Raw genomic sequence first — 23,282 nt, 5'->3', positions numbered from 1 at the left:
ATATTGCTATTATTATTATTATTATTATTATTATTATTATTATTATTATTATTTGAAACCAGGGTGAGAAACTCAGATATATTGCTATTATTATTATTATTATTATTATTATTATTATTATTATTATTATTATTATTTGAAACCAGGGTGAGAAACTCAGATATATTGCTATTATTATTATTATTATTATTATTATTATTATTATTATTTGAAACCAGGGTGAGAAACTCAGATATATTGCTATTATTATTATTATTATTATTATTATTATTATTATTTGAAACCAGGGTGAGAAACTCAGATATATTGCTATTATTATTATTATTATTATTATTATTATTTGAAACCAAGGTGAGAAACTCAGATATATTGCTATTATTATTATTATTATTATTATTATTATTATTATTATTATTATTATTATTATTATTTGAAACCAGGGTGAGAAACTCAGATATATTGCTATTATTATTATTATTATTATTATTATTATTATTATTATTATTATTTGAAACCAGGGTGAGAAACTCAGATCACTTCCCAATAATAATAATAATAATAATAATAATAATAATAATAATAATACTTAAAATATTTGAAACCAGGATTAGAAACTATTATTATTATTATTATTATTATTATTATTATTATTATTATTATTATTATTTGAAACCAGGGTGAGAAACTCAGATCACTTGCCATTATTATTATTAATAACAACAACAACAACAACAATAACAACAATATTAATAGTAGTAGTAATAATAATAATAATAATGATAATAATAATAATAATAATCTGGGTCGTCAGGCTAATAACTCCCCCCAGGTCGTCCCTGACCCCTCCCTCAATCCGGGTGGGCTCAGGGGTAGTCGGCCGTCGAGATCCACCCAATACCGTCGGTCGTCAGGATCTACCCAATCCCACCGGTCATAGGATCCAGTGGTCCGCCGGTCATTGGGTCCACCCAATCCCACCGGTCATGGGATCCGCGACCCGTCGGCCATCAGGATCCACCCAATCCCACTGGTCATAGGATCCACCAATCTGTCAGTCGTCGGAATCCGCCCTATCCCACCAGCCATAGGATCCACGGTCCGTTGGGCATCAGGATCCACCCCAATCCCACCGGTCATAGGATCCACCGGTCCGTCGGCCATCAGGATAAACCCAATCCCACCGGTCATAGGATCCAGTGACCTGCCAGTCCTCAGGATCCACCCCGATCCCACCGGTCATAGTATCCACACGACCCTATCAGCCATCTTGGATCCACCGATCCCACCGGCCACAGGATCCGCCGATCCGCCAGGATCCTCTCATCCCGCCGGTCATAGGATCCACGATCCATCACTCGTCAAGATCCACCCGATCCAACCAGTCATAGGAGCCACTGACCCCACTTCTCGATAAGTGGGCCGTCGGGATCTACCCGATCCCGCCTGCCGCGGGATCCGCGGGATCCGCTCACCTGGATGGCGGCCAGGGTGTCGCCGTAATCCTCACTGGCCACCAAGGTCATCTTCTCGTTGATCCAGGCTTCCTCTTCCTCCACATTGGCCACAAACTGCTGGTACTCCAGGGATTCCTCCAACCGCTGGCCTCTGAGGGAGATTGAAAACGGGATCTGGTTCAAATCCAGATCAGAGCTTCCATCCTTGGACGCAGAGATCCTTCCGTGGATTCCATCCCCTTCCCTTCTCCCCGTCTTGGTGGAGATCCCTTCTACGATCCCATCTCCTCTTCTTCTCCATCAAGATCCCTTCCACAATGCTCCTATCCTCCGTTGAGATCCCTTCTATGATCCGATACTCTTCTATCCTCCGTCAAGATCCCTTCTAGGATTCTACCTCCTTCTATCCTCCGTCAAGATCCATTCTACAATCCTATCCTATTATTCTCCATCGAGATCCCCTATAAGATCCTATCCCCTTCTATATTCCGTCCAGATGCTTCTACAATCCTATACTCCACAAAGATCCCTTCTACGATCCTATACCCTTCTATTCGTCTCCATGGAGATCCTTTCTGCGACCCTATCTTCTTCTATCCTCCGTCGAGATCCCTTCTATGATCTCCTGCTTTCCTCTGTCGAGATCTCTTCTAAGATCCTATCTCCTTCTATCCTTCTGTCGAGATCCCTTCTACAATCCTCCTATCCTCCATCAAGATCCCTTCTCCAATCCTATCCTTCTCCATGGAGATCCCTTCTATGATCCAATCACCTTCTATCCTCCGTCAAGATCCCTTCTACGATCCTATCTCCTGCTTTCCTCTGTCAAGATCTCTTATAAGATCCTATCTTCTTCTACCCTCCGTTGAGATCCCTTCTATCCTCCGTCAAGATCCCTCCTATAATCCTATCTGATTCTATCCTCCGTCAAGATCCCTTCTATGATCCTATCCCTTCTATCCTTCTCTGTCGAGATCCCTTCTACAATCCAGTCCTATCCTTCTCCATTGAGATCCCCTCTATTCTCCTATCAGATCCCTTATATCCTCCCTCGAGATCCCTTCTACAATCCTATATTATCCTATGAGATCCTTTCTATCCTGCCTCAAGATCCCTTCTACAATCCTATATTCTCCTATGAGATCCCTTCTATCCTGTCTCAAGATCCCTTCTACAATCCTATATTCTCCTATGAGATCCCTTCTATCCTCCCTCAAGATCCCTTCTACAATCCTATATTCTCCTATGAGATCCCTTCTATCCTGCCTCAAGATCCCTTCTACAATCCTATATTCTCCTATGAGATCCCTTCTGCCTCAAGATCCCTTCTACAATCCTATATTCTCCTATGAGATCCTTTCTATCCTGCCTCAAGATCCCTTCTACAATCCTATATTCTCCTATGAGATCCCTTCTATCCTGTCTCAAGATCCCTTCTACAATCCTATATTCTCCTATGAGATCCCTTCTATCCTCCCTCAAGATCCCTTCTACAATCCTATATTCTCCTATGAGATCCCTTCTATCCTGCCTCAAGATCCCTTCTACAATCCTATATTCTCCTATGAGATCCCTTCTGCCTCAAGATCCCTTCTACAATCCTATATTCTCCTATGAGATCCCTTCTATCCTCCCTCAAGATCCCTTCTACAATCCTATATTCTCCTATGAGATCCCTTCTCTCCTGCCTCAAGATCCCTTCTACAATCCTATATTCTGCTATGAGATCCCTTCTATCCTGCCTCAAGATCCCTTCTACAATCCTATATTCTCCTATGAGATCCCTTCTGCCTCAAGATCCCTTCTACAATCCTATATTCTCCTATGAGATCCCTTCTATCCTCCCTCAAGATCCCTTCTACAATCCTATATTCTCCTATGAGATCCCTTCTATCCTGCCTCAAGATCCCTTCTACAATCCTATATTCTCCTATGAGATCCCTTCTCTCCTGCCTCAAGATCCCTTCTACAATCCTATATTCTCCTATGAGATCCCTTCTCTCCTGCCTCAAGATCCCTTCTACAATCCTATATTCTCCTATGAGATCCCTTCTATCCTCCCTCGAGATCCCTTCTACAATCCTATCTCCTCCTATCCTCCCTCAAGATCCCTTATACGGGGGATCTCTTCAGATCCGAGCCAGGAAATCGGATCCCCTGCTTACCGGGCGGCGGCGAGCCTCTTGAGCTCCTGCCAGTGATCCACAAAGTGAGCCAGTCTCTGCTGGATCTCCTCTTTGCCAATGGTGTTGTCGTCCGAAAGTTTCTTCCCGGTGTCCAGAACGCCCTGGGAAATAATAATAATAATAATAATAATAATAATAATAATAATAATAATAATAATAATGAGTGCTATTACAATATAATAATAATATAACAATACTATACTAGTACTAGTCCTAATATTAGTACTACTACTACTATTAGTACTACTACTACTACTACTACTAATAATAATAATAATAATAATAATAATAAGATATATTAGTATTATTATTATTACTATAATATATAATAATATATAGTAATAGAACAACAACAATAATAAATAAGAGTGCTATTACAATATTACAATATAATAATACTATACTAGTACTAGTACTAATAGTAGTACTATTATTATTATTATTAATAATAATAATTCAATTATTAAATTAAAATTAAGTTTTATAATAGTAGTAGTAATATAATAATAATAATAATAAATAGAATTATAATAATTGAATTATTCAATAATCGAAGAATTGAATGAGTAAGTGAGTAATTGAATTATTCAATAATTGAATGTGACAAATAAGTGAAAAATTGAATTATTCACTTATTCACATTATTCAATTCTTATTCCATTACTGAATCATAATTATGGAATAACTGAATAATTATTCACTTGTTCTATTATTAATTGTTAACAATAATAATTATTAGCCATTCTAAGGATTATCAGCTGCCTATTTCAGTGAATAATTATTCACTTATTCAATTATTAATTATTAACAATAATAATGACTAACCATTATAATGATTATCAACTGCCTAGTTCAGTGAATAATTATTCATTTATTCATTTATTACTCAATTATTACTCAATTATCGAACGAGTATTGAATGAATAATTAATCACTTATTCCATTGCTATTCAATCGTTCAATTATTAACAATAATAATGATTATTAACCGCCGATTTCAGACGCCATTATGAACCCTCCTGCCAATCCGGTGGATCCCCTGCTTCCTGGACCCCAGGGATTGGGAATCAAGTGGATCCCTTCCGTTCCCGGACCTCCCAGGCAGGCGCCGCCGGGAACGCCCCTTGTCAATCCCGTTTTCTGGATCCCATGGACCCAGAATCGAGTGGATCCCTCCCGGATCTCCGAGGCAGGAATCGCCGGGAGTCGCCGCCGGGAATCCGATGATTGGCGAGGGGGGAGGAGATCCGTTGGGTAATACGTTGGGGTAACCCCGCCGTGGGATCCACTGGATCCCCAGGGATCTGCTTCGGACCCACCTGGATGGCCGGTTCGTGGGCGGCCAACTCGGCCTCCAGCCGCTTGTGCTTCTTCCGCAGGTTCTGGACGCCGGTCAGATCCCGTCCGTAATCCTCCGAGCTGACGAGCAGCTTCTTCTCCCTGGGGAAATAGGGGAAATAATAGGATTAATAATAATAATAATAATAATAATAATAATAATAATAATAATATATTACTAATAATAAAATATTAGTATTAATATATTAATATTAATAACAATATATTAATAATATATTAATATAATAACAATAACAATAACAATAACAATAATAATAACAACAATAATAATAATAATAATAACAACAACAATAACTAAGATATTAATATTAATATTAGCTTTGGGAAAAGCTATGGAGGGTTACGTTTTAGGGTTACTTTGAGGGTTAGGCTTTCAGGTTCAGGGTTAGGTTTTAGGATCAAGTTTTAGGATTAGTTTTAGGCTTTGGGATCCCGTCGACCCGCCCCCCTCCTCCCCTAAAAAGGACCTACTTGATCCAGGTTTAGGGTCAGGGTCAGGGCTACATTTTAGGGTTAGGTTTTCAGGTCCAGGGTTCCATTTTAGGATCAGCTTTAGGGTTTTAGGATTAGTTTTAGGCTTTGGGATCCCGTCGATCCGCCCCCTCCCCCCTCCCCATGGACCTACTTGATCCAGGGTTAGGGTCAGGGTTCCTTTTAGGGTTCCTTTTAGGGTTAGGTTTTCAGGTCCAGGGTTACGTTTTAGGATCAGGTTTAGGGTTTCAGGCTTAGTTGTAGGGTTGATCTTTAGGATCCCAGCGGATCCCCTCCCCAAGGACCTACTTGATCCAGGGTTAGGGTCAGGTTTAGGGTTACATTTTAGGGTTAGGTTTAGGGTAAGGTTTTCAGGTTCAGGGTTAGGTTTTAGGATCAGGTTTAGGGTTTCAGGATTCGTTCTAGGATCAGGCTTTGGGATCCCGTCGATCCGCCCCCGTCCTCCCCCTCCCCAAGAACCTACTTGATCCAGGGTTAGGGTTACATTTTAGGGTTACTTTTAGGGTTAGGATTTCAGGTCCAGGGTTAGGTTTTAGGATCAGCTTTAGGGTTTCAGGGTTAGTTTTACGGTTCATCTTTAGGATCCCAGCGGATCCCCTCCCCAAGGACCTACTTGATCCAGGGTTAGGGTTACATTTTAGGGTTACTTTTAGGGCTAGGTTTTCAGGTTCAGGGTTACATTTTAGGATCGGGGTTACGGTTTCAGGGTTAGTTGTAGGGCTAATCTTTAGGATCCCGTCGATCCGCCGCCCCCGATCCCCAAGAACCTACTTGATCCAGGGTTTTCAGGTTCAGGGTTAGGTTTTAGGATCTGGTTTCGGGTTTTAGGATTCGTTCTAGGATCAGGCTTTGGGATCCCGTCGATCCACCCCCTCCCCGGACCTACTTGATCTAGGGTTAGGGTTACATTTTAGGGTTACTTTTAGGGTTAGGTTTTCAGGTTCAGGGTTAGGTTTTAGTATCCGGTTTCGGGTTTTAGGATTCGTTCTAGGATCAGGCTTTGGGATCCCGTCGATCCGCCCCTCCTCCCCATGGACCTACTTGATCCAGGGTTAGGGTCAGGTTTAGGGTTACATTTTAGGGTTAGGTTTAGGGTTAGGTTTTCAGGTTCAGGGTTACGTTTTAGGATTAGCTTTAGGGTTGATCTTTAGGATCCCAGCGGATCCCCTCCCCAAGGACCTACTTGATCCAGGGTTAGGGTTAGGGTTAGATTTTGGGGTTACTTTTAGGGTTAGGTTTTCAGGTCCAGGGTTAGGTTTTAGGATCCGGTTTCAGGTTTTAGGATTCGTTCTAGGATCAGGCTTTGGGATCCCGTCGATCCGCCCCCCTCCCCGGACCTACTTGATCTAGGGTTAGGGTTACATTTTAGGGTTACTTTTAGGGTTAGGTTTTCAGGTTCAGGGTTATGTTTTAGGATCAGGTTTAGGGTTTGAGGGTTAGCTTTAGGGTTGATCTTTAGGATCCCAGCAGATCCCCTCCCCGGACCTACTTGATCCAGGGTTAGGGTCAGGGTTACATTTTAGGGTTACTTTTAGGGTTAGGTTTTCAGGTCCAGGGTTACGTTTTAGGATCAGGTTTAGGGTTTCAGGCTTAGTTGTAGGGTTGATCTTTAGGATCCCAGCGGATTCCGTCCCCAAGAGCCTACTTGATCCAGAGTTAGGGTTACATTTTAGGGTTACTTTTAGGGTTAGGTTTTCAGGTTCAGGGTTACGTTTTAGGATCAGGTTTAGGGTTCCAGGGTTAGTTGTAGGGTTGATCTTTAGGATCCCAGCAGATCCCCTCCCCAAGGACCTACTTGATCCAGGGTTAGGGTTACATTTTAGGGTTACTTTTAGGGTTAGGTTTTCAGGTTCAGGGTTACGTTTTAGGATCAGGTTTAGGGTTCCAGGGTTAGTTGTAGGGTTGATCTTTAGGATCCCAGCAGATACCCTCCCCAAGGACCTACTTGATCCAGGGTTAGGCTTACATTTTAGGGTTACTTTTAGGGTTAGGTTTTCAGGTCCAGGGTTACGTTTTAGGATCAGGGTTACGGTTTCAGGATTAGCTTTAGGGTTGATCTTTAGGATCCCAGCGGATCCCCTCCCCGGACCTACCTGATCCAGGGTTAGGGTTAGGGTTACATTTTAGGGTGACTTTTAGGGTTAGGTTTTCAGGTCCAGGGTTCGGTTTTAGGATCCGGTTTCGGGTTTTAGGATTCGTTCTAGGATCAGGCTTTGGGATCCCGTCGATCCGCCCCCTCCTCCCCTCCCCATGGACCTACTTGATCCAGGGTTAGGGTCAGGTTTAGGGTTCCATTTGAGGGTTAGGTTTAGGGTTAGGTTTTCAGGTCCAGGGTTACGTTTTAGGATCAGGGTTAGGGTTTCAGGCTTAGTTGTAGGGTTGCTCTTTAGGATCCCCGCGGATCCCCTCCCCAAGGACCTACTTGATCCAGGGTTAGGGTCAGGGTTAGGGTTACATTTGAGGGTTAGGTTTAGGGTTAGGTTTTCAGGTTCGGGGTTAGGCTTTAGGGTTACGTTTAGGATTATAGGGTTCATGTTTTAGGGTTAGGGTTAAGTTGTAGGGACAGAGTTTAGGGTTAGGGTTTAGGATTATTTTTTAGAGTTAGGATTTAGGGTCATGTTTTAGGGTCAGGGTTACGTTTGAGGGTTAGGGTTCAGGATTATATTTTAGGGTTAGGGATTAGGGTTAGGGTTATGTTGTAGGGTTAGAGTTTAGGGTTAAGGTTAAGGTTTAGGGTTTAGGATTAGGATTTTATAGAGTTAGGATTTAGGGTTAGGGTCATGTTTTAGGGTCAGGGTTACGTTTGAGGGTTAGTTTTATGGGGTCGGGGTTACGTTTGAGGGTTAGGGTTTAGGATTATATTTTAGGGTTAGGGATTAGGGTTCATGTTTTAGGGTTAGGGTTAAGTTGTAGGGTCAGAGTTTAGGGTTAGGGTTTAGGATTATTTTTTAGAGTTAGGATTTAGGGTCATGTTTTAGGGTCAGGGTTACGTTTGAGGGTTAGGGTTCAGGATTATATTTTAGGGTTAGGGATTAGGGTTAGGGTTATGTTGTAGGGTTAGAGTTTAGGGTGAAGGTTAAGGTTTAGGGTTTAGGATTAGGATTATTTTATAGAGTTAGGATTTAGGGTTAGGGTCATGTTTTAGGGTCAGGGTTACGTTTGAGGGTTAGGGTTAGGTTTCAGGGTAGGATTTAGGATTATGTTTTAGGGTTAGGGTTTAGGTTTTAGGGTTATGTTTTAGGGTTAGGGTTTAGGTTTCAGGGTAGGATTTAGGATTATGTTTTAGGGTGAGGGTTTAGGTTTTAGGGTTATGTTTTAGGGTCAGGGTTACGTTTGAGGGTTAGTTTTATGGGGTCGGGGTTACGTTTGAGGGTTAGGGTTCAGGATTATATTTTAGGGTTAGGGATTAGGGTTAGGGTTATGTTGTAGGGTTAGAGTTTAGGGTTAAGGTTAAGGTTTAGGGTTTAGGATTAGGATGATTTTATAGAGTTAGGATTTAGGGTTAGGGTCATGTTTTAGGGTCAGGGTTACGTTTGAGGGTTAGTTTTATGGGGTCGGGGTTACGTTTGAGGGTTAGGGTTCAGGATTATATTTTAGGGTTAGGGATTAGGGTTCATGTTTTAGGGTTAGGGTTATGTTGTAGGGTTAGAGTTTAGGGTTAGGGTTTAGGATTATTTTTTAGAGTTAGGATTTAGGGTCATGTTTTAGGGTCAGGGTTACGTTTGAGGGTTAGGGTTCAGGATTATATTTTAGGGTTAGGGATTAGGGTTAGGGTTATGTTGTAGGGTTAGAGTTTAGGGTTAAGGTTAAGGTTTAGGGTTTAGGATTAGGATGATTTTATAGAGTTAGGATTTAGGCTTAGGGTCATGTTTTAGGGTCAGGGTTACGTTTGAGGGTTAGTTTTATGGGGTCGGGGTTACGTTTGAGGGTTAGGGTTTAGGATTATATTTTAGGGTTAGGGATTAGGGTTAGGGTTATGTTGTAGGGTTAGAGTTTAGGGTGAAGGTTAAGGTTTAGGGTTTAGGATTAGGATGATTTTATAGAGTTAGGATTTAGGGTTAGGCTTAGGGTCATGTTTTAGGGTCAGGGTTACGTTTGAGGGTTAGTTTTATGGGGTCAGGGTTACGTTTGAGGGTTAGGGTTTAGGATTATATTTTAGGGTTAGGGATTAGGGTTCATGTTTTAGGGTTCATGTTTTAGGGTTAGGGTTAAGTTGTAGGGTCAGAGTTTAGGGTTAGGGTTTAGGATTATTTTTTAGAGTTAGGATTTAGGGTCATGTTTTAGGGTCAGGGTTACGTTTGATGGTTAGTTTTATGGGGTCGGGGTTACGTTTGAGGGTTAGGGTTCAGGATTATATTTTAGGGTTAGGGATTAGGGTTATGTTTTAGGGTTCATGTTTTAGGGTTAGGGTTAAGTTGTAGGGTCAGAGTTTAGGGTTAGGGTTTAGGATTATTTTTTAGAGTTAGGATTTAGGGTCATGTTTTAGGGTCAGGGTTACGTTTGATGGTTAGTTTTATGGGGTCGGGGTTACGTTTGAGGGTTAGGGTTCAGGATTATATTTTAGGGTTAGGGATTAGGGTTATGTTTTAGGGTTCATGTTTTAGGGTTAGGGTTAAGTTGTAGGGTCAGAGTTTAGGGTTAGGGTCAAGGTTTAGGGTTTAGGATTAGGATGATTTTATAGAGTTAGGATTTAGGGTCATGTTTTAGGGTCAGGGTTACGTTTGAGGGTTAGTTTTATGGGGTCGGGGTTACGTTTGAGGGTTAGGGTTCAGGATTATATTTTAGGGTTAGGGATTAGGGTTCATGTTTTAGGGTTAGGGTTATGTTGTAGGGTTAGAGTTTAGGGTTAAGGTTAAAGTTTAGGATTAGGATGATTTTATAGAGTTAGGATTTAGGGTTAGGCTTAGGGTCATGTTTTAGGGTCAGGGTTACGTTTGAGGGTTAGTTTTATGGGGTCAGGGTTACGTTTGAGGGTTAGGGTTATATTTTAGGGGTAGAGTTTTGTTTCGGGGTTAGGGTTTAGGATTATGTTGTAGAGTTAGGGTTAGGATTTAGGGTGAGGGTTTAGGATTTAGGGTTATGTTTTAGGGTTAGGGTTAGGTTTCAGGGTAGGATTTAGGATTATATTTTAGGGTGAGGGTTTAGGTTTTAGGGTTATGTTTTAGGGTTAGGGTTAGGTTTCAGGGTAGGATTTAGGATTATGTTTTAGGGTGAGGGTTTAGGTTTTAGGGTTATGTTTTAGGGTTAGGGTTAGGTTTCAGGGTAGGATTTAGGATTATGTTTTAGGGTGAGGGTTTAGGTTTTAGGGTTACGTTTTAGGGTTAGGGTTAGGTTTCAGGGTAGGATTTAGGATTATATTTTAGGGTGAGGGTTTAGGTTTTAGGGTTATGTTTTAGGGTTAGGGTTTAGGTTTCAGGGTAGGATTTAGGATTATGTTTTAGGGTGAGGGTTTAGGTTTTAGGGTTACGTTTTAGGGTTAGGGTTAGGTTTCAGGGTAGGATTTAGGATTATATTTTAGGGTGAGGGTTTAGGGTTTAGGGTTAGGTTTGAGGGTTACTTTTAGGGTTAGGTTTTCAGGTTCATGGTTACATTTTAGGGTTAGGGTTTAGGATTATATTTTAGGGTTAGTTTTATGGTTATGTTTTAGGGTGCATGTTTTAGGATTAAGGTTATGTTGTAGGGTCAGAGTTTAGGGTTAGGGTTTAGGATTATTTTTTAGAGTTAGGATTTAGGGTTAGGCTTAGGGTCATGTTTTAGGGTCAGGGTTACGTTTGAGGGTTAGTTTTATGGGGTCAGGGTTACGTTTGAGGGTTAGGGTTATATTTTAGGGGTAGAGTTTTGTTTCGGGGTTAGGGTTTAGGATTATGTTGTAGAGTTAGGGTTATGTTTTAGGGTTAGGGTTTAGGATTATATTTTAGGGTTAGGGATTAGGGTTATGTTTCAGGGTTAGGGTCATGTTTGAGGGTCAGGGTTACGTTTGAGGGTTAGGGTTTAGGATTATATTTTAGGGTTCATGTTTTAGGATTAGGGTTAGGTTGTAGGGTTAGAGCTCAGGGTTAGGGTTAAGGTTTAGGGTTTAGGATTAGGATTATTTTTTAGAGTTAGGACTTAGGGTTAGGCTTAGGGTCATGTTTTAGGTTTGAAGGTTACTTTGATGGTTAGGATTTAGGGTTAGGGTTAGGTTTTAGGATTAGGGTTATGTTTTAGGGTTAGGGTTACGATTATGTTTTAGGATTAGGGTTTAGGTTTTAGGGTTATGTTTTAGGGTTTAGGGTTAGGGTTACGATTATGTTTTAGGATTAGGGTTTAGGTTTTAGGGCTATGTTTTAGGGTTAGAATTTAGGGCTAGCGTTTAGGATTATATTTTAGGGTTAGGGTTATAGTTTAGGATTAGGATTTAGGGTTATGTTTCATGGTTAGGGTCATGTTTGAGGGTCAGGGTTACGTTTTAGGGTTAGGCTTTAGGATTATATTTTAGGGTTAGTTTTAGGGTTCATGTTTTAGGCTTAGGGTTATGTTTTAGGGTTAGAGTTTAGGGTTATTTTGTTGAGTTAGGGTTTAGGATCATGTTTTAGGTTTAGGGTTTAGGGTTTTAGGGTTAGGCTTACGTTTTAAGGTTTAGGGTTACATTTTAGGGTTAGGGTTACGTTTTAGGGTTAGTTTTATGGTTATGTTTTAGGGTTAGGGTTAGGTTTCAGGGTTACGTTTTAGAGTTACTTTTAGGGTTAGGTTTTCAGGTTCAGGGTTACGTTTTAGGGTTAGGGTTTAGGATTATATTTTAGGGTTAGTTTTAGGGTTCATGTTTTAGGATTAGGGTTATGTTGTAGCCTTAGAGTTTAGGGTTAAGGTTTAGGGTTTAGGATTAGGATTATTTTTTAGGGTTAGGATTTAGGGTTAGGCTTAGGGTCACGTTTTAGGTTTTAAGGTTACTTTTATGGTTAGGATTTAGGGTCAGGGTTTGGGATATGTTTTAGGATTAGGGTTATGTTTTAGGGTTAGAGTTTAGGGTTTAGGGTTATTTTTTTGAGTTAGGGTTTAGGATCATGTTTTAGGTTTAGGGTTTAGGGTTTTAGGGTTAGGCTTACGTTTTCAGGTTTCGGGTTAATTTTAGGGTTATGTTTTCGGGTTAGGGTTTAGGTTCACGTTTTAGGGTCAGGGTTACATTTTAGGGTTCCTTTTAGGGTTAGGTTTTCAGGCTCAGGGTTAGGTTTTAGGATCAGGTTTAGGGTTTCAGGGTTAGTTGTAGGGTTCATCTTTAGGATCCCATCGATCCGCCCCGGTCCTCCCCTCCCCACGGACCTACTAGATCCAGGGTTAGGGTCAGGTTTAGGGTTACCTTTTAGGGTTAGGTTTTCAGGGCCAGGGTTACGTTTTAGGATCAGGGTTGCGGTTCCAGGGTTAGTTTTAGGGTTGATCTTTAGGAACCCGTCGATCCGCTCCCCAAGGACCTACTTGATCCAGGGTTAGGGTTACATTTTAGGGTTACTTTTAGGGTTAGGTTTCCAGGTTCAGGGTTACGTTTTAGGATCAGGGTTACGCTTTCAGGATGGTTCTTTCAGATCCCAGCGGATCCCCTCCCCAAGGACCTACTTGATCCAGGGTCAGGGTTACATTTCAGGGTTACTTTTAGGGTTAGGTTTTCAGGTTCAGGGTTACGGCTTCAGGCTTAGTTTTAGGGTTGATCTTTAGGATCCCAGCGGATCCCCTCCCTGGACCTACTTGATCCAGGGTTAGGGTCAGGTTTAGGGTTACATTTTAGGGTTACTTTTAGGGTTAGGTTTTCAGGTCCAGGGTTACGCTTTCAGGGTCGATCTCTCGAAACCCAGCGGATCCCCTCCCCAAGGACCTACTTGATCCAGGATTAGGGTTACATTTTAGGGTTACTATTAGGGTTAGGTTTAGGGTTAAGTTTTAGAATCAGGGTTACGCTTTCAGGGTCGATCTCTCGGATCCCAGCGGATCCCCTCCCCAAGGACCTACTTGATCCAGGACTCCTCGTCGTCCATGTCCCGGAAGAACTGGTGGAGGCGGTGGGACTCGTTCAGCTTGGCCCGCCGGGCGGCCGCCATGGCGGTGATCCGCTGGAATCTCCCGTTGACCGTCTCCCGCTTCTCCCTGACCTGGGAGGTGTCAAAGGCGCTGCTGGTCATCAGGCTGTCGGCTTGACCGTTCAGATCCTTCAGGCGATCCTGCGGAGGGTGGAAAAAATAATAATTTAATTACATTTTTAATTTGATTAAATTAATTAACTTTAATTAAATCAATGAATTTGATTTTTTTTAAAAAAAAATTCATTTCTTAATTTTTTTAAATTTTTTCTTTCTTATTATTTTTCTTTTTTTATGTATTTCTTTTCCGTGTTTTCCCCCCGTTTGTTTTAATGTCTGTTTTTTTTTTAATTAAAACCAATTTAAAAAAATCAATTGGAAAAAAATATCTGGAATTTCTGGAAATTTGGCACGATCTTGATTGATTTTGATGGACGGAAAGCGAAGGATTTTTTTTGGGAAAAAAAATTCAATTTCTGAAAATTTTAAAGGGTGAAACAAGCAGAAAACTTCAGATCCTTCAGGCGATCCTGCGGATCGAAGGTTTAAAAAAAATTTGATTTAATTTAATTTTTAATTTTTTTAAAAAAAATGTCAGTTTCTTAAAATTTTAATTTAATGTAATTTTAATTTATTTTTTAAAAATTCCCTTTCTTCAAATTTTAATTTAATTTAATTTAATTTAATTTAATATTTCGGTTCTGTTTCTGATTTTAAAATAAGATTTCTATTCCTGAAAATTTGGCACTCTTTTAAAATGAAGATTTCGATTCTGTTTCTGATTTTAAAATGAAGATTTCGATTCTGTTTCTGATTTTAAAATGAAGATTTCGATTCAGTTTCTGATTTTGAAATGAAGATTTCGATTCTGTTTCTGATTTTAAAATGAAGATTTTGATTCAGTTTCTGATTTTGAAATGAAGATTTTGATTCTGTTTCTGATTTTAAAATGAAGATTTTGATTCAGTTTCTGATTTTGAAATGAAGATTTCGATTCAGTTTCTGATTTTAAAATGAAGATTTCGATTCAGTTTCTGATTCTGAAATCAAGATTTCGATTCAGTTTCTGATTCTGAAATCAAGATTTCGATTCAGTTTCTGATTTTGAAATGAAGATTTCGATTCAGTTTCTGATTTTAAAATGAAGATTTCGATTCAGTTTCTGATTCTGAAATGAAGATTTTGATTCAGTTTCTGATTTTGAAATGAAGATTTCGATTCAGTTTCTGATTTTAAAATGAAAATTTCGATTCAGTTTCTGATTTTGAAATGAAGATTTTGATTCAGTTTCTGATTTTGAAATCAAGATTTCGATTCCGTTCCTGATTCTGAAATCAAGATTTCGATTCCGTTCCTGATTTTGAAGTCAAGATCATCACCACCACCATCATCATCATCATCATCATCATATATTTATACCCCTCCCATCTGGCTGGGTAATAATAATAATAATAATAATAATAATAATAATAATAATAATAATAATAATAATATATTTATACCCCTCCCATTTGGCTGGGTTTCAATAATAATAATAATAATAATAATAATAATAATAATAATAATAATATATTTATACCCCTCCCATTTGGCTGGGTCTCAATAATAATAATAATAATAATAATAATAATAATAATAATAGTAATAATAATATATTTATACCCCTCCCATTTGGCTGGGTTTCAATAATAATAATAATAATAATAATAATAATAATAATAATAATAGTAATAATATATTTATACCCCTCCCATTTGGCTGGGTTTCAATAATAATAATAATAATAATAATAATAATTATAATAATTATAATAATAATAATAATTTACCTCGTGGGCCGAAATATCGGCTTCCAGCAGCTGGTGTTTCTTGAGGAGGTTATTAACGGACGCCAGGTCTTTCCCATAATCCTCAGAGGCGAGCAGCGCTTCCACCTGGGGGAATAATAATAATAATAATAATAATAATAATAATGGTGATTTACTTGATTCGGCCAACCCACCCACATTAATAATATTAATAATATTAATAATGGTTCCCTCCTTGATTCTGCCCACCCACCCATTGTCCCCCACCCAGAGATAAATTGAGTTTGTATTATTATCATTAATAATAATAATAATAATAATAATAATAATAATAATAATAATTACTAATAATATTAATAATGGTTATCTACTTGGTGATAAAAAATATAATAATGATAATAATAATAATAATAATAATAATAATAATAATATACCCCTACCCCGAGATAAATTCAGTTCATATTATAATTAATAATAATAATAATAACAATATGCCCCCTACCCCGAGATAAATTCAGTTCGTATTATTATCATTAATAATAATAATAATAATAATAATTACTAATAATATTGACAATGGTTCTCTACTTGATGATAAAAAATATAATAATAATAATAATAATAATAATAATAATAATAATAATAATAATATACCCCTACCCCGAGATAAATTCAGTTCATATTATAATTAATAATAATAATAATAATAACAATATGCCCCCTACCCCGAGATAAATTCAGTTCGTATTATTATCATTAATAATAATAATAATAATAATAATAATAATAATAATAATAATATTGACAATGGTTCTCTACTTGATGATAAAAAATATAATAATAATAATAATAATATTAATAATAATAATAATAATAATAATAATAATAATAATAATAATAATATGCCCCCTACCCCGAGATAAATTCAGTTCGTATTATTATCATTAATAATAATAATAATAATAATAATAATAATAATAATAATAATAATAACTAATAATATTGATAATGGTTTTCTACTTGATCATAAAAAATATGATATATAATAATATAAATAATATAATATAAATATAAATATAATAATAATGATATGCCCCCTACCCCGAGATAAATTCAGTTCGTATTATTATCATTAATAATAATAATAATAATAATAATAATAATAATAATAATAATAATATTGATAATGGTTTTCTACTTGATCATAAAAAATATGATATATAATAATATATAATAATATAATATAAATATGAATATAATAATAATAATAATAATAATAGTAGTAGTAGTAGTAGTAGTAATATTGATAATGGTTTTCTACTTGATCATAATAATAATAATAATAATAATAATAATAATAATAATAATAATACGCCCCCTACCTCCGAAAGCCAGAAGTCGAAATCTTTGATCCCGGTGTTGAAATTCTGCTGCTTATTGGCTTCTTTCAGGCGGTGACTCTTCTCGGCCGACTTCTGAACCAGGAACTGCCATTGGTCGGCCAGGGCGGCCAATCGGGCCTGGAGGGGAGGGACAAGAAGGGGAGGAAATTCAGGAACCGGAATTAAATCAGATCAAATCAAATCGAAATATTTTACGCCGGTTTCCGAGAGACGAAGCCTTGAGATTTCAAGAATGATAAGAATTTTGGACTGGCCAGATACACAAAAAACCCCAAAGCTCCACCCAGGAAGCAGATACGTCCAACCAGGAGACGCCATTCTCTTCGGAATGACGAGGGCTTTCATATGACAGGTCACATGACAGGCTTGTCCCCTTGAGGAAAGTCAGGAAATTTGCCACCCTGAATGGCCTGACTACACAAAAACTTCAAAAGCTCCGCCCAGGAAGCAGATACGTCCAATCAGGAGACGCCATTCTCTCCAGAATGACGAGGGCTTTTATATGACAGGTCACATGACAGACCTGTCTGCTTTAGGGAATTCACAAACAGTAGCAGAAGAAAGGATGAGCGGATTGGCTAGGCCGGACTACACAAAGACCTCAAAAGCTCCGCCCAGGAAGCAGATACATCCAATCAGGAGATGCCATTCTCTTCGGAATGACGTGGGCTTTCATATGAGAGGTCACATGACAGGCTTGGCCACTTTAGGAAATTCAGGAACACTAGTAGGCCTGGCTACAGATAAACCTCAAAAGCTCCGCCCAGGAAGGAGATACCTCCAAACAGGAAGTACCAATATTTTCAGAAGGACATGGGCTTTTATATGACAGGTCACATGACAGGCTTGTCCGCTTTAGGAAATTCACAAACAGTAGCAGAAGAAAGGATGAGTGGATTGGCTAGGCCGGACGACACAAAAACCTCCAAAGCTCCACCCAGGAAGTAGATACATCCAAACAGGAAGTACCGATCTCTTTGGAACAACGAGGGCTTTTATATGACAGGTCACATGACAGGCTTGTCTGCTTTTGGGAATTCAGAAACACTAGTAGAAACTCAAATGAAGATGAATGGGAGCAGACAGGTCTAGCTACACAAAAATCTCAAAAGCTCCGCCCAGGAAGCAGATACGTCCAATCAGGAGATGCCATTCTCTTCGGAATGACGAGGGCTTTCATATGACAGGTCACATGATAGGTTTGTCCACTTTAGGTAATTCGCAAACAGTAGCAGAAGCTAGGATGAGCGGATTGGCTAGGCCGGACTGCACCAAAACCTCAAAAGCTCCGCCCAGGAAGCAGATACATCTAAACAGGAAGTGTCAATCTCTTCAGAACGACGTGGGCTTTTATATAACAGGTCACATGACAGGCTTGTCCACTTGAGGAAAGTCAGGAAATTTGCCACCCTGAATGGCCTGACTACACAAAAACCTCAAAAGCTCCGCCCAGGAAGGAGCTACGTCCAATCAGGAGACGGCATTCTCTTCTGGATGCCGGGGGCTTTCATATGACAGGTCACATGACAGGCTTGTCCCCTTGAGGAAAACTAAGATGAACGGAAGCGGATTGGCTAGGCCGGACTACACATAAACCTCAAAAGCTCCGCCCAGGAACGAGCTATATCCAATCAGGAGGTGCCATTCTCTTCGGAACGCCGCGGGCTTTCATATGACACGTCACATGACAGGCTTGTCCCCTTGAGGAAAACTAAGATGAACGGAAGCGGATTGGCTACACATAAACCTCAAAAGCTCCGCCCAGGAAGGAGCTACGTCCAATCAGGAGACGGCATTCTCTTCGGAATGCCGTGGGCTTTCATATGACAGGTCACATGACAGGCTTGTCCCCTTGAGGAAATTTGGAAATGAAGATGAACGGAAGCGGATTGGCTAGGCCGGACTACACATAAACCTCAAAAGCTCCACCCAGGAGGGAGCTACGTCCAATCAGGAGATGCCATTCTCTTCGGAACGCCGTGGGCTTTCATATGACAGGTCACATGACAGGCTTGTCCCCTTAAGGAAATTCAGGAACACTAGCAGAAACGAGGATGAGTGGGAGTGGATTGGCCAGGCCTGGCTACACAAAAACCTCAAAAGCTCCGCCCAGGAAGCAGATACATCCAAACAGGAAGTACCAATCTCTTTGGAACGACGAGGGCTTTCGTATGACAGGTCACATGACAGGCTTGTCCACTTTAGGTAATTCACTAACAGTACCAGAAGAAAGGATGAGCGGATTGGCTAGGCCAGACGACACAAAAACCTCAAAAGCTCCGCCCAGGAAGTGGATACATCCAAACAGGAAGTACCAATGTTTTCAGAAGGACGTGGGCTTTTATATGACAGGTCACATGATAGGCTTATCCGCTTCAGGGAATTCACAAACAGTAGCAGAAGCTAGGATGAGTGGATAGACTAGGCCAGACTACACAAAAACCTCCAAAGCTCCGCCCAGGATGGGGATACATCCAAACAGGAAGTGTCAATCTCTTCAGAACGACGTGGGCTTTTATAGGACAGGTTACATGACAGGCTTGTCCACTATAGGATATTCAGGAAATTGGCCTAGCTCCGCCCAGGAAGAAGCTAGGCCCAATCAGGAAGTGCCATTCTCTTCGGAACGCCGTGGGCTTTCATATGACATGTCACATGATAGGCTTGTCCACTTTAGGAAATTCAGGAACACTAGTAGGCAGAGCTACACAAAACCCTCAAGAGCTCCGCCCAGGAAGCAGATACGTCCAATCAGGAGGCGCCATTCTCTTCGGAATGACGAGGGCTTTCATATGACAGGTCACATGACAGGCTTGTCCACTTAAGGAAATTCACAAACAGTAGCAAAAGAGAGGATGAACGGATTGGCTAGGCCAGACCACACAAAAACCTCCAAAGCTCCACCCAGGAAGGAACCACACCCAATCAGGAAGTGCCATTCTCTTCGGAACGCTGTGGGCTTTCATAGGGCAGGTCACATGACAGGCTTCGCCACGCAAACCGACCCACCTTGACGGCGTCCTCGCTCCCGGCGCAGGCCCCGCGATCGATGAGGGAGTTGCCGACGTCGATGACGCCCCGGATCCGGTCGGCGTTGGCTTGTAGCTCCGCCTCAAAGGCCTGGTGTTTCTGGTGCTTGCTCTGGAAAGACGGGGGAGAAAACGGCATAAAAACGGGCAAAACGGGGGACACCAATTTTTGGCGCAAACGCAAAATAGTAAATCGGATCGATAAATAAATGAATGAATGAATGTATGAAAATAAATAAAAGACAAACTTTAATAAATAAATAAATAAATGGGTTTTCCTAAGTCAATAGGCTAATAAGTCAATAAATTAATGGGTCGATCAATAAATAAATCAATGGATGAAAATCATTTAAAAAAAAAACCTTAAATAAATAAATAAATGGGTTAATAAGGGAGGAATAAGTTCCTAAGTCAATAGGCTAATAAGTCAATGATAAATGGGTCCATAAAAAAATAGATTGATAAATAAATAGATAGATTAATAAGATAAATAGATAGATAGATCAATAAATTAATAAATAGATAGATTAATAGATAGTTTAATAAGCGATCCACAAATAAATGAATAGACGGGGGAAACGGCGTAAAAACGGGCAAAACGGGGGAGACCAATTTTTGGCGCGGCGCGCGGACAAAATAGTAAATCGGGTCGATCAATAAATAAATGAATGTATGAAAGTCAATTTTAAAAACTTAAATAAATAAATAAATGGGTTAATAAGGGAGGGAATAAGTTCCTAAGTCAATAGGCTAATAAGTCAATAAATTAATGGGTTGAGAGAAAAAAAAATAGGTTGATCAATAAATAAATAGATAGATAAATAGTTTAATAAGCGATCAACAAGTAAATAGATAGATGAGCGAACCGGTTCATCTAGAAATAAAAAGTTAATATAAATAAATAAATAAATAAATAAATAAATACATATTTATTAACTTTTTATTTCTAGACGAACCGGTTCGCTCATCTATTCATTTATTTGCTGAACGTTTATTAAACTATTTATATATCTATTTATTTCTCAACCTATTTATTTATTTATATTTATTAACTTTTTACTTCCAGACGAACCGGTTCGCTCATCTATTTATTTATTTGTTGATCGCTTATTAAACGACAATAAACTATAATATAAACTATAAACTATACGATAAACCAAACTAAACTATAATATAAACCTATAAATAAGTACATAATTTCTTTTTAAAAATCGGCGAATTGTAAATAAATAGGCAAATAAATAATAATAATAAATAAAAGGTGGGTAAATAAAAGGTTACTAAAGAAACAGGTTAATATATAAACAAGTTAATAATTAAAAGAATGAACGAATTGTGTTGCTATATAAATCAATAGGTTAGTTAAAAAAATATATTAATAGATCAATTAATATTATTATCAATCAATGAATGAAAACAGGTTAATAAGCAAATAAGGGGTTAACAAATCAACACAGGTTAATAAATAAGTAGGTTAATGAAGAAAAAGATTAACAGATTAATGAATAAAAAAGGTTAATAAATAAAAGGTTAATATTTATATATTAACCTTTTATTTATTAACCTATTTTTATTTATTAATCTGTACATCTTTTTCTTAATACATAGGTGTCAGGGGTTCAGAAGCAGAGACGCAGAGAAGGGTGGAAACAGAGAGCGAGGGGGAGGAAGCCGAAGGGAGAATGAGTGATGATGACGACCCGAGATCTCCAAGCCTAAGCAGTGAGTCAGAGGACTCCCAAAAGGGAGCCCCAGTGAGCAGAGCAAGGGGGGGATCCGGGGGGACACCCCAGGAGGAAGGGAACAGAGGAGATTCAGAGAGCAGCAGCTGGAAGTCGGGACCCACGCTCAAGACTGAGAGCAGCAGGGAGGAAGGCAGCCAGGCATCGGGTTCCGGAGGCCGTCAGCAGGAGGGAGGGCACGAGTCAGGGGTGGTCACGCCCTCCTCAGAGAGCGAGGCAACGGTCAAGAGGAAAGTAGAGAGTTGGGCGCGCGCGCCAAGTTCAAATGCAGCGGAAGCTGGAGCAGTAAGCAGCCCGGAGAGTGAGCCAGGTCCCAAAGCCCGCCGAAAGGAAGCGGAAGGATCAGGGGGGTCAGCGTCAGAGGAGAGTAGAAGGGAGGAGTCCCAGGGGGGCAGAAGGACCCAGAGACGTAGGGAGAGGCGAAGGAGGTGGAGCAAGGCTAGGGTATTAAGCTGGTGTGCAAGAGGCGGGGACTCAGATGGGTCTTCGCCGACCTAGGGCAGAAGGTGTAGAGCTGCACGCTGCAGTTCGGAAATGAAACCTGTAACTCAATAAAGACTCTTTTAAAGTGGACGCTGTGTGGCGTGGTCCTATGTGAGCTGGGACCTGGTAGCAGCTCTGACAGTAAGACCCATCTCCTTCAAAGCTTCAGAAACCTGAAACCTCGCAGCGGGAGCAGAAGCCGCTAGGGGAGGAAGAGGGGTGTCTGTAAGCAAGCTCACAAAGGTTAGCAAGATGACGGAAGAACAGAGGATCTCCGCGCTGCAAGAGGCAGTGACCCAGTTGTCCTCAGAGGTATTGGCTTCCAAGAAACGGGAGGAGGAGACTACAGCCGCCTACAGAGACCTACACGCCAGGTTTGAAATGCTTGTTAAGCAAGGGCAACCGGGACCCAGACCGGAGGGCGTGGGATTGGCACGGAGAGCAGGAGGGCTTGTGGCTCACTTCGATGGGACTTTGCAACAGTACCCTAATTTTAGAGCAGACGTAATGTGCGCACTGCAACTGCTGGCAAAAGACTTTAGAGATGAGGAAGAGAAAGTGGGGTTCATATTGTCCCATTTGCATGGGGATGCCAAAGCCTGGCTGCGCAATTTGTGGAGGGATAAAGATCCGGCGCTTCAGAATGCAGATGCCTTTATCAAAGCGATGGATGCGTGTTTTTTGTCTACCATTGATGTGGATCTTGCCAGACGGGAGATTCATGGACTAAAACAAGGGAGGGCGAGCGTCCGGCAGTATCACGCCCGATTTTTTGCGCTGGTCAGTGCTTTAGAATGGGATCGGGATTCGCCCCCTGTCAGAGACCTCTTCTGGGAGGGTCTAAGTTCTGCGGTTAAGGATGAAATTGCAAGGGGGGAGAGGCCCCGAAGCACGCAGGAGGTGGTCCAAAGGGCGCTGACTGTGGGGGTGAGGCTGGAAGAACGTCCATGGTGCAGAGATGAAGGACGTGGAGGGCGCGAAGCAGCGAGAAGTTTCTCTTTCGTTCCGAGGGAAGCAGCGCGTGCGCAATCCACACCTCCGCCAGGAGGGGGAGGGGAACCGATGGAGGTTGGAGGTGCAAGGGCTCAGTCAGCAGCCAGAGCCCTAGCACCGGCAGCAGTGAAAGCGAAGCCTCCTAGAGGGAACAGGAAGTGTTACATCTGCGAGGATCCAGGCCATTTGGCGAAGGAGTGTCCCCGGAGGCTCCACAAGCACACTGCAGCCTCAGCAATGGTGACTGCAGCAACGCAGCAAGGAGAACCACAGCAGGGAAACGACG

General features: G+C 40.4%; 1 protein-coding gene across 1 annotated transcript in view; it reads right to left on the bottom strand.

Annotated features, from left to right (window-relative positions):
* The window catches only part of LOC309524283 (spectrin alpha chain, non-erythrocytic 1-like), a gene marked incomplete at its 5' end in the record, with an annotated part of 62,396 nt that extends 42,479 nt beyond the window's left edge, over positions 1 to 19,917 (bottom strand). Inside the window, 7 exons of the mRNA XM_082208740.1 lie at positions 1,473 to 1,605; positions 3,620 to 3,741; positions 4,960 to 5,080; positions 13,472 to 13,680; positions 15,368 to 15,472; positions 16,729 to 16,866; positions 19,759 to 19,917. Of these exons, the coding sequence (XP_082064866.1) occupies positions 1,473 to 1,605; positions 3,620 to 3,741; positions 4,960 to 5,080; positions 13,472 to 13,680; positions 15,368 to 15,472; positions 16,729 to 16,866; positions 19,759 to 19,917 (987 nt within the window). The remainder of the gene's footprint in view (positions 1 to 1,472; positions 1,606 to 3,619; positions 3,742 to 4,959; positions 5,081 to 13,471; positions 13,681 to 15,367; positions 15,473 to 16,728; positions 16,867 to 19,758) is intronic.
* Between the last annotated feature and the right edge of the window lie 3,365 nt (positions 19,918 to 23,282).

Source organism: Podarcis vaucheri, assembly GCF_965113315.1.
Source record: "Podarcis vaucheri genome assembly, chromosome: Z".
NCBI classification, from domain to species: domain Eukaryota; kingdom Metazoa; phylum Chordata; class Lepidosauria; order Squamata; family Lacertidae; genus Podarcis; species Podarcis vaucheri.
Note: the sequence above shows the minus strand (reverse complement) of the source record. Positions and strands in the feature narration are given on the sequence as shown.